Raw genomic sequence first — 15,587 nt, 5'->3', positions numbered from 1 at the left:
ACCTGGGAAATGTCTTCGGATGTTTACTACATTAAAGACGCTATATAAATACAAATTGTTGTTGGTTTGGGAATTTAGGAGCAGTAGTAGGCCATTCAACCAATTGCATACGAGTGATCTTCAGAACTCTGTACCATATCCTCGGAGGATAGTGATTGTGAAAATATACAATCAAGAAATTACCTGAAAACAGATACAGTCAACATGAATAATTTACAATTGGCATATGAAGAACACCTACTGAAAAATAGAAAATCTAATTGTTAATGCAACTAGTTCATCTTTCATCATATTGCTTACAGGTGAAATGTAAATGTATCTTTTCATTCATCTGTTGAATCCTACGCTCCAATTTGTTATTCAGTTCTTTGTCTATGTTGGCCCAACTCATCATCTCCCTCTGTCTTTTTCTGTATAGGAAACACAGGAACAGGAATAGGCCACTTGACCCCTCAAGCCTGTTCTGCCATTCAATTAGATCATGGCTAACCATTTAACCACCTTAGTTCAGTAACCCTTAATACCCTTGCTTAACAAAAATCTATCAATCTCAGTTTTCAAATTTACAATTGACCCCAGCCTCAACAGCTTTTTGGGAGAGAGTTCCAGATTTCCACTATCCTTTGTGCTTTGTGATATCACCCCAGAACAGCCTCGCTCGAATGTTAAGGTTATGCCCCGTTGTTCTGGATTTTCCCACCAGAGGAAATAGTTTCTCTCAATCTACCCTATCAACTCCTTTGATGATCTTAAACACCTCAATTAGATCATATAAGAACATTAAAAATAGGATCATGGCTGATCTGATCATGGACTCAGCTCCACTTCCCCGCCCGCTCCCCATAACCCCTTATCCCCTTATCGTTTAAGAAACTGTCTATTTCTGTCTTAAATTTATACAATGTCCCAGCTTCCACAGCTCTCTGAGGCAGTGAATTCCACAGATTTACAACCCTTTGAAAGAAGAAATTTCTGCTCATCTCAGTTTTAAATGGGCGGCCCCTTATTCTAAGATCATGCCCTCTAGTTCTAGTCTCCCCCATCAGTGGAAACATCCTCTCTGCATCCACCTTGCCAAGCCCCCTCATAATCTTATACGCTTCGATAAGGTCACCTCTCGTTCTGCTGAATTCCAATGAGTAGAGGCTCAACTACTCAACCTTTCCTCATAAGTCAACCCCCTCATCTCCGGAATCAACCTAGTGAACCTTCTCTGAACTGCCTCCAAAGCAAGTATATTCTTTCGTAAATATGGAAACCAAAACTGCACGCAGTATTCCAGGTGTGCCCTCACCAATACCCTGTATAGCTGTAGCAAGACTTCTCTGCTTTTATACTCCATCCCCTTTGCAATAAAGACCAAGATTCCATTGGCCTTCCTGATCACTTGCTGTATCTGCATACTATCCTTTTCTATTTCATGCACAAGGACCCCCAGGTCCTGCTGTACTGCAGCACTTTGCAATCTTTCTCCATTTAAATAGTAACGTGCTCTTTGATTTTTTTCTGCCAAAGTGCACGATTTCACACTTTCCAACATTATATTCCATCTGCTAAATTTTTGCCCATTCGCTTAGGCTGTCTATGTCCTTTTGCAGATTTTTCGTGTCCTCACACATTGCTTTTCCTCCCATCTTTGTATCATCAACAAACTTGGCTACATTACACTCAGTCCCTTCTTCCAAGTCGTTAATAAAGATTGTATATAGTTGGGGTCCCAGCACTTGATCCCTGTGGCACCCCACTAGTTACTGATTGCCAATCAGAGAATGAACCATTTATCCCAACTCTGTTTTCTGTTAGTTAGCCAATCCTCTATCCATGGTAATATATTACCCCCAACCTCGTGAACTTTTATCGTGTGCAGTAACCTTTTAATCACCTCTTAATCTTCTATATTCAGGAGAATACAAGCCTAGTCTATGGAACCTGTCTTCTTAATTTAACTCTTTTAGCCTTGGTATAATGACAAGTCTGCACTGCAGCCCCCTCCAAGGCCAAGAAATCCGTCCTGAGGTGCAGTGCCCAGAACTGAATGCACTACTCGAGATGGAGTCCAACCAGAGCTCTATCCAACTGTAACATAGCTTCCACTCCTTTGTATTCCAGTCCTCTTCAGATAAAGGCCAACATTCCATTATTGTTTTAATTATTTTTGTACCTGTCTACTAACTTTTCATTACTTTGTTACTTAGCTCCCAAAATCTCTCTGCTCATTCACAGTTCCTAGCTCGCCATTTAGAAAATACTTTGATTTATCTTTTTTGGGTCCAAAGTGGCTGACCTCACACTTTCCTAAATTGAAATCCATTTGTCACAGTTTTGCTCACTCACTTAATCTAGCAATGACCCATTGCAACTTTCAGCTTCCATATCCACTATTTACTGTGCCACCTAACTTAGTGCCATCAGCAAACTTAGATGCGGCTCGGTGTCAAATTTTTAATCTCATAATACTCCTGTGAAGCACCTGGGATGTTTCACTACGTAAAAGACGCTATATAAATACATGTTGTTGTAGTAGTTGTAGATTATACAGCTCTCTACTCATTCATCCAAGTCATTTATAAACATAGTGACAAGCAAAGGCCCCAGGGCAGATCTATGGGGAATACCACTTGTCACATCCGGCCAATTGGAGTACATAGCCATTATCCCTACTCTCTGTCTCCTGCCTCCCAACCAATTCCCTATCCAAGCCCCCAATTCCATGCACTTTCATTTTTGTAAAGTCTCTTATGTGGAACCTTGTTGAATGCCTGCTGGAAGTCGATATAAAGTAACATCCATAGACACTCCCTTATTTACTATGTTTGTTACCCCCTTAAAAAAATTCAACTAGGTTTGTTAGACATGATTTACCCATTACAAATCCATGCTGACCCTCTCATTAGTTCATATTTGCCCAAGTGCTCAGTTTCTCCCTAAGAACAGATTCTAGTAACTTTCCCACAACTGACATTAGACTAATAGGCCTATAATTTCCTAATTTATCTCTCCTACTCTTAAATAATGGGGTGACATTCTCAATCTCAGTGCAACTATTTAAAAAAAGCTGTATAAAATTATACTAAACTGGTGGCTTTTGTTTGGAAAATTGGGGAATTTCAAACTATCTGAGTCCCTATGTAATGCTTAATTGTTGACAGTAATGGCTGCCGTTTAACATTTAGGTGAAAAAACAGCTAACCAGATGAGGTAGCTAGGTGTTGAATGGCAGGTAACCAGTATTTGATGGCACTTTGAGTCTGAATGGTGTCAGACAGCAACTTTCTAATCCAATTAAATTGCAGCTCATTAACCCACTTGTATAGCTTATGGTCTACCGGACAGTAGTGATACCTGCTCTCATATATGGCTCAGAGTTGTGGATTATATACAGCAGACATCTCAAAGCTCTGGCGAAGTACCACCAGCGTTACCTCTGCAAGATCCCGCAAATCCACTGGGAGGATAGTCACACTGACATCAGTGTTCTCGCTCAGGCCAACATCCCCAAAATCAAAGCACTGACCACGCTCGACCTGCTCCGTTGGGCGAGCCACATCGTCCGCATGTCCGACTCGAGACTCCCAAAGCAAGTGCTCTACACGGCAAGCGAGCCCCAGGTGGACAGGGAAAACGTTTCAAGGTCACCCTCAAAGCTTCTTTGATAAAGTGCAACATTCCCATCGGCACCTTGGAATCCTTGGCCCAAGACCACCAAAAGTGGAGGAAAAGCATCCGGGAAGGCGCTGAGCACCTCGAGTCTCATTGCTAAGAACATGCAGAAATCCATGCAGATAGCGGAAGGAACATGAGGCAAACCAGACTCCCCACCCACCCTTTCCTTCAACCACTGTCTGCCCCACCTGTGACAGAGACTGTCATTCCCGCATTGGACTGTACAGCCACCTGAGAACTCATTTTTAGAGTGGAAGCAAGTCTTCCAGGATTGTGAGTTTTCCAATTGCTGTTATTGTTACTCTGATGGTTACCCATTTAAGAATTGGTGTTAATATCAGTTGCAAAGTCCATTTGAGATGAGAGGGGTTATATAATTTCTGTACAAAATTGCCTGCAGTTGAAGCCAGTAAAGTGTGAAATGCATTGGAGTTAATAAGAGGTAAATCTATTGATATTACAAGATTAGTTGACACCTTTTAGATACAACAGTTGATATTGGTAGACAAGATATTGGTTCTAATACAATTATAATGGCGAAAACCAAGACAAAAAGCAGCAGAAACAACAGGGGAGCAATTCTGTGATTGTGGAATCACAGACCACAAAGGCCCCTATAGGGCAGGGAGCGGTTCGAAGGTGATAGTGAGGTGATAGGGTGAGGACCTAAAAGGAGAGTTTAAGTTTGAAATGTTGGAAAAAAATGAAAATCATTTATTAACAAATATGTCGGTTAGAGAAATAAAACATAAGTTACTCTTAAATGGAAAATGATAGGCAAAGTGAATTACAATGGCCTGGATTTTGCAGCGGGTAATGATGACAAGCTGTCAATGTTCACCGCCATTAGCCCTCTGAAACTGACTAACTTCAGGATTTAGCGCATGCACAGATAAATGCAGAAATCCTGAAGTTGTGGTCAGTCATTCACTGCTCCGACACTGGCTGTGCTGTGCACCATTCCCCATAGCCACAAATCAGTGGAACCTACAAAAACTTGAGCTTTTTCACACTGTTAAATACCCCATTAAATGTAAAGTCTTGTTGGATTGGGTGTAACTGGGGTTTTAAATGTATTGACTGCTAAACATCCGTTCTGGTCCTGAAAAACTAATTTTTATATTTGTGGAGTGTCAATTTCTCCATTATGGTAAAAATTATGAGATTTAATTTTTTTTTAAAGTTTGTTCATATTTCAGCTTCTACCTTAATGCCATGTGTATATTCCAATCCTTATTTCACTCTCTCTCAAATTTTTTTTTAAAAAGTGCAGATAATCAATGCTTTTCATTTCCTGTGTGTTGCTGTCTGTGAGAATTCTTCAGTGTGATTGGCTGCTTAGGCTGCATCGCTCTAGGAATCTCCTATTGACAGCATTTCAATCAATTACACATCGAGAAACCTAAAGTTTTCGTTACAGAGATCGCAAGATCATTGTGAGCAGCTTTCTTCAAGGTCTGGCAATCGCCATCACATCGCCGCTGACCACATGTTATATATGGAGTAATTATTTATTTGAAAGCTCATCCTGAATATTGCTGCAATTCATCCTTGGTAAGATTTTCCTTGTGAGTTCAAGCTTTTGTCTACAAATTGAAGATGAACTTTCTGGAATTTCCTCTGCTCCACAGAGTTGCATGATGTGAATGTATGGAAAATATACCGTCAGAAATGTGGTGGTATTGTACTGCATGTATGGTCTGTTTCTTGTTTCTGCTAATTGCCACTTAGTTCTGTGGAATCACTGTGACCTTTAACTATATCTAGTCTCAAAGGTCCCATTAAAAAAATAATAGAAATTCATGAGTTTCATCGTGAAACGAGGAGAGGATTAAAATCAAAAACAGAAAAAAGGCTGTCTTATTTTCAGACATTATTTTCAATTTGGAATAGTAACTCGGGTAATTTTTGTTCCAAGAGATTCTGTGTTTATATAATTTTCATACATAAAAGGATAGTGCGGTGTGTTTCTCTTGGCAGTCGAAAGAACTGAAGCTTTTGTTTTGCTCGGAAGCGTGTGCTTTAACAAAGGTTTTACAGTAATTAATGAGTTTCGTTTATTATTATTCTGGGAAGGGCCTGCAATCTTTTGGCAGTTGATCTTTTGGCTTTCCTAGATTAATGATGACTATCCGGAAAAGGAGGGAGAGATAAGGGGAAATTGATTAAAAACATGGCAATACAAATTGATAGTACAGCAGGTGGTCCGATTTGTTGTTCAAGTCTGGAATTGAGATATTTAATCATTTCCAGCAGACTCCGATGTGAGAGATTTGTGGACACACACCCTTATCTTTCCAGTATTTTAAAAACAATGTATGTTTGACATGACCCTAAATAACGAGCACATTAAATATAAAAAACTTCGTTATAGGTTTTTCCATGTTTGTGTTTCAAAAAAAAATGAATAGAAGGGTTTTATTTGATGCATTTAAAATGTGACTCTAGGTCTTGCCAGAGAATCACCTACAACGGCTTCTCTTCCCGCTCTCTCACCATTTCCTCTGGAGTCTTCCAAGGCTTACATAGTTACATAGGATATACGATACAGAAACAGGCCATTTGGCCCAACCAGCACATGCCGGCGTTTATGCTCCACTCAACCTCCTCCTGTCTTTCCTCATCTGACCTATCAAGAAAGACTGGATCAACTGGGCTTGTATTCACTGGAGTTCAGAAGAATGAGAGGGGACCTCATAGAAACGTTTAAAATTCTGACGGGGTTAGACAGGTTAGATGCAGGAAGAATGTTCCCAATGTTGGGGAAGTCCAGAACCAGGGGACACAGTCTAAGGATAAGGGGGAAGCCATTTAGGACCGAGATGAGGAGGAATTTCTTCACCCAGAGAGTGGTGAACCTGTGGAATTCTCTACCACAGAAAGTTATTGAGGCCATTTCACTAAATATATTCAAAAAGGAGTTAGATGAGGTCCTTACTACTAGGGGAATCAAGGGGTATGGTGAGAAAGCAGGAATGGGGTACTGAAGTTGCATGTTCAGCCATGAACTCATTGAATGGCGGTGCAGGCTAGAAGGGCCGAATGGCCTACTCCTGCACCTATTTTCTATGTTTCTATGTTTCTAAATCTTATCAGCATAACCCTCTATTCCCTTCGCCCACATATGCTTGTCTAGCCTCTCCTTAAATGCATCAATGCTATTCACTTCAACCACTGCCTGTGGTAGCGAGTTCTGCATTCTCACCACTCTTTGGGTAAAGAAGTTTCTTCTGAATTCCCTCTTGGATTTCTTGGTGACTATCTTTTTTGATCGCCTCTAGTTATGCTCTTCCCCACAAGTGGAAACAATAGGCCCAACATTGGCCATGACTTGCATCAATTTTTTTGGAGTAAGTTTTTTCTGGCGTAAGTCAGAAAATGCCATTTTCCTCCAAAAATTTGCTCCAGAGTCAGTTAGGTACGATTTTTTTTTTAAGGTCAGTTTTTTTTTTCAAAAGGAGGCGTTCCCAGACACTTAGGACAGTTTTGGCCGTTTATGCCACTTTAGCCAGCAAAAACATACTCCAAATCCACTTAGGTCAGCGTATGTGGCCAGCTCTGAAAAACCTTGCGGGCACATTCGGCAGACATTAGGGGAGGGAAGGGAACTGGAGAGGACCTCAACAACCAGGCAGCAAACATTAAGGAAAAGCTCAAACCATTAAAATAAAAAAAGAAGTAAATCCTACCTTATCTTTAAAGTCTTCCCGGGAATGGCAGCGGGCCGGCCTGTGCGTGAGGCCATTCGGCCTGGGATAGGGGAGGGAAGACGTGCACCGAAGAAGTCACAGCTGCTGGGAGGGAGGGAGGTGGGAGGTTGGGGGGGCCACCGAGCTACCAGAGGAATCACAGCTCGTGGGTCTGCAAGTCTCATCTCTTTCCCCCCCCGCCCCTCAAACTCTCCTCATCCTCCCCACCCCCCCCTAAAACTCTCCTTCCCTCCCCCCCCCCCCCCCCGCCCAATCAAAAGTTTCAAGCACAGCCACTAAATAAAAAATAAAAGCAAAGTCCTTATCTGCCCGGGAACTCAGTGGGCCGGTTGGCCGGTGCTGCAGTCCACTCGGGCCGGGGATAGGGTGCGGCGAGATCGGGCGTCCCTTCAGCTTGGGATCGAAGCTGCGAGCATCGGGTCTTGCTCACAGCCCACAGGATGCACTGGGAGGCCAAGAGCATGTGCGCAGCCCTCACTGAGCATGCGCGCAGGTACCGGCAGTGCTTTCTGCGCTGGCCGCCCGCCAATCCTCACCGCTCCTCGCTGCCCGCCAATTCTCACCGCTCCTCGCCGCCCGCCGATGCTCGCCGATTCACGCCGCTCCTCCACTCACCGATTCCCACCAATCCCCTGCTCCTTGCCACCCGCCGATTCCAGCTGCTTGTACCCCCCAGCGCTGTGCTTTTTACCGGTTTCCTCGTCCCTTGCTGCCCGATGTCACCATCTTGGCCGCGTCTAAAATGTCCGGTTTTCAGACAATAATTCCGGATTCTGGACAGCTCCATCCGCAATGCGCAAAATGTCCGGTTCTCGGACAATTCTGGTTTTTGGATTTCCGGATTCGGGACATTGCGCCTGTACTCTTGTGTGGTCTAACCAAGGTATGATACAGGTTTAGCATAACTTCCCTACTTTTCAATTCCATACCTCTTGAAATAAACCCCAGTGCTTGGTTTGCTTTTTTATGGCCTTGTTAACCTGTGTCGCAATTTTTAGTGATTTGTGTATTTGTACTCTGAGATCCCTTTGTTCCTCTACCCCACCTAGTCTTGCACCCTCCAAGTAATAAGTGACCTCCCTATTCTTCCTACCAAAATGTAATATCTCACATTTATCTGTGTTGAACATCTATCCTTGGCCCCCTCCTGTTTTTCATCTGCGTGTTGTCCCTCAGCGACATCATCCGAAAACAAAACATCAGGTTCCACATGTACGCTGACGGCTCCCAGCTCAACCTCACCAACATCTCTTTTGAACCCTCCACTGTCTCTAAATTGTCGGATTGCTTGTCCAACATCCAGTACTGGATTAGCAGAAACTTCCTCCCAACTAAATATTGGGAAGGCCGACGCCATTGTTGTTGGTCCGCTACAAACTCCGTTTCCTAGCCACCAACTTCATCCCTCTTCCTGGTAACTGTCTGAAGGTGAACCAGATTGTTTGCAATTGGGTGTCATATTTAACTCCGGGTTAAGCTTCCGAACCACATCTCCGTGCCATCACTAAGACTACCAATTTCCACCTCCGTAACATCACCCGACACAGCTTCTGCCTCAGCTCTTCTGCTGCTGAAACCCTCATCCATGCCTTTGTTACAATGCCTAGACAACAATTCAAAAGTACTCCTCGGTGGCCTCCCATTTTCCACCCTCCATAAACTTAAGCTTATCCAAAACTCTGCTGCCCATATCATAAGAACATCAGGAATAGGAGCAGGAGTAGGCCATTTGGCCTCTCGAGCCCTACTTCACCATTCAATAAGATCATGGCTGATCTTCGACCTCAGCTCCACTTTGCTGCTCAATCCCATATCCCTCGCGTGTATCCTAATGCGCATCATGTCCCATTCACCCATCACCCCTGTGCTCCTGGTTGAGCAATGCCTTGATTTTAAAATCCTCATCCTTGTTTTCAAATCTCACCATGGCTTTGCCCCCTCCCTATCACTGTAATCTCCTCCAGACCTAGAACCCTCGAGATATCTGCACCAATTCAATTCTGGCCTCTTGTGCACTCCAAATTTTCTTGTCTCCACCATTGGCGGCCGTGCCTTCAGCTGGGTAGGCACTAAGCTCTGGAATGCTCTCCCATAACCACTCTGCCTCTCTACCTCTCTCTCCTCCTTCCAATGTCAGTGGTTAGCACATTTGCCTCTGACTCAGAAGGTTGTGGGTTCAAGTCCCACATCAGGACTTGAGCACATAAATCTAGGCTGACATTCCAGTGCACTGCTGAGGGAGTGCTGCACTGTTGCGGTGCCGTCTTTCGGATGGGACGTCAAACCGAGGCCCCGTCTGCCCCTCAGGTGGACGTAAAAGATCCCATGGGACTATTTCGAAGAAGAACAGGGGAGTTATCCCCGGTGTCCTGGCCAATATTTATCCCTAAATCAACAACAAAAACAGATTATCTGGTCATTATCACATTGTTATTTGTGAGAGTTTGCTGTGTGCAAGTTAGCTGCCGCGTTTCATACATTACAACAATGACTACACTCCAAAAGCGCTTTGAGACATCCTGTGGTCATGAAAGGTGCTATATAAATGCAAGTCTTTCTTTAAGACGCTCGTTAAAACCTACCTCTTTGATCAAGCTTTGGTCATCTGCCCAAATTTCTCCTTACGAGGCTCGGTGTGAAAAATGTTTTGATAACGCTCCTGTGAAGTGGCTTGGGATGTTTTACTATGTTAAAGGTTCATTGACATAGTTAATCTAGCCAAGAACTAGCACAGATAGGATTGGTTGAATGGCCTCCATCTGTAAACTTCTGTGGCTTACGCTTTGTATATTTTTTTAAAAGTCGCAGTTCCACAGACAAACTATCGCAATATTCTAGTTGTGCTTGAACTTCATTTAACTGTACCTGCACTGTGGGCTTTGTGTGATTCTTGTAATATCCTTATGTTGCCACCTGGAAAATATTGCAAGCAGAAAAATTCTCAGCTCTACATTTCAGCTCTTATTTTTCTCTTATTAATAGTTATCGACTTTCTGCACACCATACCCCTTTTTATGTTACATCCGTTCCATGCCGAGGAGAGTGGGCAAATAACATACTTCGGACACTCTTTCATTATCACCTTGTAACTAGTTGTTGCATGGCACGCAATCTTTATTTTTCTTCCTTCTGGAGAAATGCCCAACATGATTGAGCATTTTTTATTAGAGGCAACCAGCAGAGACTGGGAAATCACAATTGGGGAAATTGTACTTTAGCCCGAATTGAATTGTGTAATCTTCTGGCTAAATTTGGATGAAAGGATGTAATTGAGAACATCTGCTGTCTGTATAACATGTACATTTATAACACTGCCCTTTGTACTTGACCATGTGAATGTCTACAAATCAAATCCTTTGATTTTGTTTCCAGTGCCAAAATAGTAGTTCATCTTCAACCAGTTCCTCCCAACAAAGAAACTGGCCCATATCAGAGTAGCAAGTACTCTTACATCAAATTGTCTTTCAAGGAACATGGACAGATTGAGGTAACTATAGTCTCGACTGTTAAAATGTCAAGTAAAGCAATTCCCAAATTTTTCATTTTGTATTTGTTAACGCTTCAAAGAGGGTTTCATCAATTAAATAAAAATATATTCTTTGGTGAGTGACCAGGCAGTCACTGGATGGTGATGGTGATTCCCAGAATAAACAGGTTATAGACCAGCATTGTGAGAGACTAGATTGTTGTTTCCATGGAAGGAATGGTTGCGCAGTGTCCTAAAGGATGTGTGTGAGAGAGGGACAGGGGGCGGGGGGAGGGGGGTGAAGAAAAAAAAATCTCACATCTGTGATTAACAAATTTTTCTGTTTCTTTATCACAAAATTGTGTTAAAAATTATACATAAAACCAGTTTGCCTATCCGACTGTATGAAGTTAAGATCACAAAAATGTCAAAGTGCTCAAATGGTTAAAAGTCTTAAGGGCTGGCTTAGTTTAATGAGGAGAAATTCCGTTGTGCCCCGTTTGGGGGCAGTAACATCCGCGAGGCGGGACCAATTGCATCAGACGCGGAAGTCCCACCCTGCTCTAGAAATTGGGGTTAACGCCCCTGAGAGGAAGTGGAGCGCAAAAGAACACTCACCACCTCCTCTCGGGCACTAACAGGGTGGAAGCAGAGGGAGCGGGGCGCAGCGCTATACACTGGACCGCGTAGCGTTGCCGTGGAGGAGGGGCTCTCCCCTTCGTTAAAGAGGAGGGTCCAACGGCAAACCCGGCGGGGTCCTACCTGGACCAGCGGGGTGTCGTGCCACAAGCCCGGCACTCGAGCGGAGTGCCAGGCTGCCAGATTGCGGCACGGACCCCGCGTTCAAAGCGGCAACGAGGCACTCGGGAAAATGATGACTTTTTTTGCAAGTTGGCCGACCCCTCCCCTTTAAGTAGCGCCCCGCAAGCCTCCTGCTGCCCTGTTCACGTCCCCTGAAGTTGTCGCTGTCATCGCTCGGCGCAGCTTCAGGGGACGCGGGCCAGTTTATTGTTCCGGGGTGAAAACAGGGCTCTGTGCACGGTGATAATGTCATCGGGCGGAGCGAGGCCCCAACGGTTCCCGTCGCCGATAAACTCCTGTGGAATTTAGCGGGAGTCGTTAGCGGCGCACGCCCAGGTGAAAAGTTGTTAGCGTCCCTGGGAGGTGCAAACAACCAGAATTTCTTCCCCTAAGTGTAAGATTCTGAAATCCATCGGAGAATGTGTTTGGTTCCAGTTTGTAAGTATTATCACTTGGCGTTTGTTATTTTTCCTTCATCAGCACACCCAATAACCTCATTTGGTAATACAGGTAGTGGTATTTAGCTAGTAGTCCACCCACACAGCCAAACAGGATTGCAGGCATTTTTTTTATATATCATATTAAAATCTTGCCTATTCTGTGCATTTCCTCTAACTGTAACGCTTACATCCTGTAACACGTTTATGTCACACGAACACTTCTGTAATGCATAGCCTACTGTATACCATATGTCTTCCACACCTCTTATTAACCTATTGTCCCCACATGACTAACTCTCAGCCTTGATCCTCCTAACTACCTCCCCAGCTCATGTTTCAATTGGTGACTAACTGGCTCGCATTTTTCAGTTGTATCTCCTTGGTTTGCATTTTACAGCTAGATCTACTGGCCCTGTGTTTCAGCTGGCTCATTCTCCCATGTTCTTATACTGCTTTTTGTTTACTTACATGTATTCCCTTTTCAAGCTCGATGATTTTATAACCATCTTTTTAAATTTCTAAACAACTCACTCTGGGTCCAAACACCCCATTTGCCTGACATGACCTTGATTTCCCTGGAACCAGTAGCCAATTCTTGGTTAGCTGCTAGGAAACTGCCTTCTAGCATTTTTCATTTCCTGCCACCTATATCCCAGTCAGGCTTCTATCTCTTCCTCAACTTCCCAAAGGTCAAAACTGACCTAACACTGTCATCCCCCACTTCACCTCTTGTTCTCAATCAGGCTTACTGCACTTATACTGTATTTCCTACATACAATCAGCCAATGCAATTGAAATGTGCTGTGTTTTAATTAACTAACATTTGTTAGTTTATCACTGAGGGCAGCCAAAATCATTTCTCTCAGCCCCTTTATTCCACTATTCCCCTTTCCCATTCTATCCTATCAAACCCTCTGCCCCTTCAATATTACTACCCCTCAACCCCCTCAATAGTTCTAGACACGAATCTCGTCCTATCCTCCTTTACTCTTCTCCCTCATGTATGTATCAAACTTAACTTCCTCTTACGCATCAGTGCTATTTTCATCAACCATTCCATATGCCAGCGAGTTATATATTCACTTCCTTCTCTATGTAAAGAAATTGCTCCTAAATCCTGTTTGTGGTTATCTTGTATTTATGCCCCCTTGTTCTGGGCTCGCCCACAAGTGGAAACAGATTCCCCCCACACTATCATAGAATCATAGAAATTTACGACTTAGATAGAGGCCATTCAGCCCATCGTGTCTATACCAGCCTAATCCCACTTTTCAGCTCTTGGTCTCTAGCCCTGTAGGTTAGGGCACTTCACGTGCATTTCCAAGTACATTATAAATCCAATTAGGGTTTCTGCCTCTGCCACCTTTTCAGGCAGTGAGTTCCAGACCCCCACCATCCTCTGGGTGAAAAGATTCTCCTCAACTCCCCTCTGATCCTTCTGCCAATTACTTTAAATCCATGCCCCCTGGTTGAGGGAAATAGGGCCTGCCTCTCATAATTTTATAGATCTCAATTAAGTTTCCCCTCAGCTTCCTCTGTTCCAAAGAAAACAACCCCAGCCTATTCAATCTTTCCTCATAGCTAAAATTCTCCAGTCCTGGCAACATCCTCATAAATCTCCTCTGTACCCTCTCTAGAGCAATCACATCATTCCTGTAATGTGACCAGATCTGTACGCAGTACTCGAGCTGTGGCCTAACTAATGTTTCATACAGTTCGAGCATAACCTCCCTGTTCTTGTATCAAACCCCTTTATAATTTTAAAGACCATCAGTTTTCCTCTTAGTATTCTCTTTTCCAGAGAAAAGACTCCAAGACTGCTTAATCTTTCCTGATAGTTACATCCTTTCAATTCTGATAACAGCCCAGTAAATCTTCTCTGCACCCTCTTTGGTGCTTTAATAACCTTTTTGTAGTTTGGAGACCAGAACTGCACACAGTACTCCAAGCGTAGTCTAACCAAGGTTCTACATAAATTGAACATGACCTCCCTGCTTTTGTATTCTATTCCTCCAGAAATGATTCCCACTTAACATTGGTTCCAGTGGCCATAGAAACCCAATTTTTAAGGGTTTTGTGAACCATCATCAGACACTCTGTCTGAATACCAGGCAAAAAAAAGTACATGGGAGGAGAGTGACAGTGTAGCACAACTCTCCCAAAACTGACACAGCAATATAAAACCACTGTTTGACAAGACTATTTTTTAAGTGCAGGGTGCTTCTGTCTGCTCTAATCTTCCTGTGATAACGGAGTGTTTAAAGTTAATTGTGGAGTAGACATGTTATCTAATGTACATTAAGAAGACTTGTATTCGTGCAGCAGATTTTGCATTATACTCATTAGGATCAGTGTTCATTAGCTGTGGTTAAAGGAAGTTCTTGTTCATTATAGGAGCAGTACTGTTTAATTTTAGTTAACTTAGTCTTTGCTGTTGAAATGAAACCTTGTAATCACTAAAGTCTTGCGACATACTTTTTTCTAATTATTGTGCTGTTGGGCTACAGATATATTGTAATGATTATCACGTGTCTAAAATCTCATTCTCCGTGCCCAGTAGAAGTGATGATAGATTTGCCTTTCAGTTTCAATACATAGGCATGCCATTCCACAAGTAATCATTTCTGATCTTACGCCCACAGGAACCAAATTGCATCTGGAAAGATCAAACCGAGATTAAAGAGTTGATTTTAACTCTGGATGTGTGTGGGAGGCGGGCCAGGAGGGATATCCAGGCCATTTTAACTCTCGTGCCTCATTTTAAATAGTGGAACACGGTGCCTGGCCCAAAACTAGAGAAAGTGGTGTCAGGGCAGACAGGCGGGAGCCTGAGGATGCTGGGGACCCAAGGGAATTGTCCGCAGCATGATGTTAGTGTTTGGAGGGGGGGGGGGGTGCGGGGGGGTGCGGGGGGGTACGGTGGGAGGTGGAAATCCACAGGCAATGTCAGAACTGGAAGGGAGTGTCAAGGCAGAGGCTGGGGAGCCCCATGAAACCCTTGCGGGCCTTGGGGAACTCTCCTGCTCCTCCTGGCTCTCAGAACTCCTAGAAAAGTTGAACTTGAATACTTACCATGCATTTTTCTGGCCTCTCTGCTGACTGCCGCCAAGTCCTGCTTTCTGCCCCTTGCTGCCTCCTGAATTTTATAGTTAAAATGGCCTTGCAGTATCGATCTTAACCATTTGAGCCCCCCCTTCCCCTGACCATAATGTTGCTGCTGGGCAGCAGGGTTAAAATTGACCTTTATGTAATGATTTAAAATTGAAAGCAGATAAGAGAAACATAGGAACAGGAGTAGGCCATTCAGCCCCTCGAGCTTGTTCCACTATTGTATTCGATCATGGCTGATCTGTACTTCAACACATTCATAATCCCGCGATAATCCTAAAAATTGTACGTTTCCGTTTTTTAATTTTTTTTTGATAAGTCTTTGTTACCCAGTACTGCTCTTCTAAATCAGCACCAGCCCAGTACAGTAATGATAGATACCTTTATGAAAAATATTAA

At 43.4% G+C, this 15,587-nt stretch overlaps 1 protein-coding gene across 1 annotated transcript in view; it reads left to right on the top strand.

Moving 5' to 3' along the window:
* Nucleotides 1–15,587, top strand: part of vps36 (vacuolar protein sorting 36 homolog) — a 73,111-nt gene that overhangs the window by 8,335 nt on the left and 49,189 nt on the right. Inside the window, exon 4 of the mRNA XM_070892393.1 lies at nucleotides 10,746–10,860. Within this exon, the coding sequence (XP_070748494.1) occupies nucleotides 10,746–10,860 (115 nt within the window). The remainder of the gene's footprint in view (nucleotides 1–10,745; nucleotides 10,861–15,587) is intronic.

The sequence above is a fragment of the Pristiophorus japonicus genome, chromosome 10, assembly GCF_044704955.1.
Source record: "Pristiophorus japonicus isolate sPriJap1 chromosome 10, sPriJap1.hap1, whole genome shotgun sequence".
Classification (NCBI taxonomy): domain Eukaryota; kingdom Metazoa; phylum Chordata; class Chondrichthyes; family Pristiophoridae; genus Pristiophorus; species Pristiophorus japonicus.
This window is presented reverse-complemented; position numbering and strand designations above follow the sequence as displayed.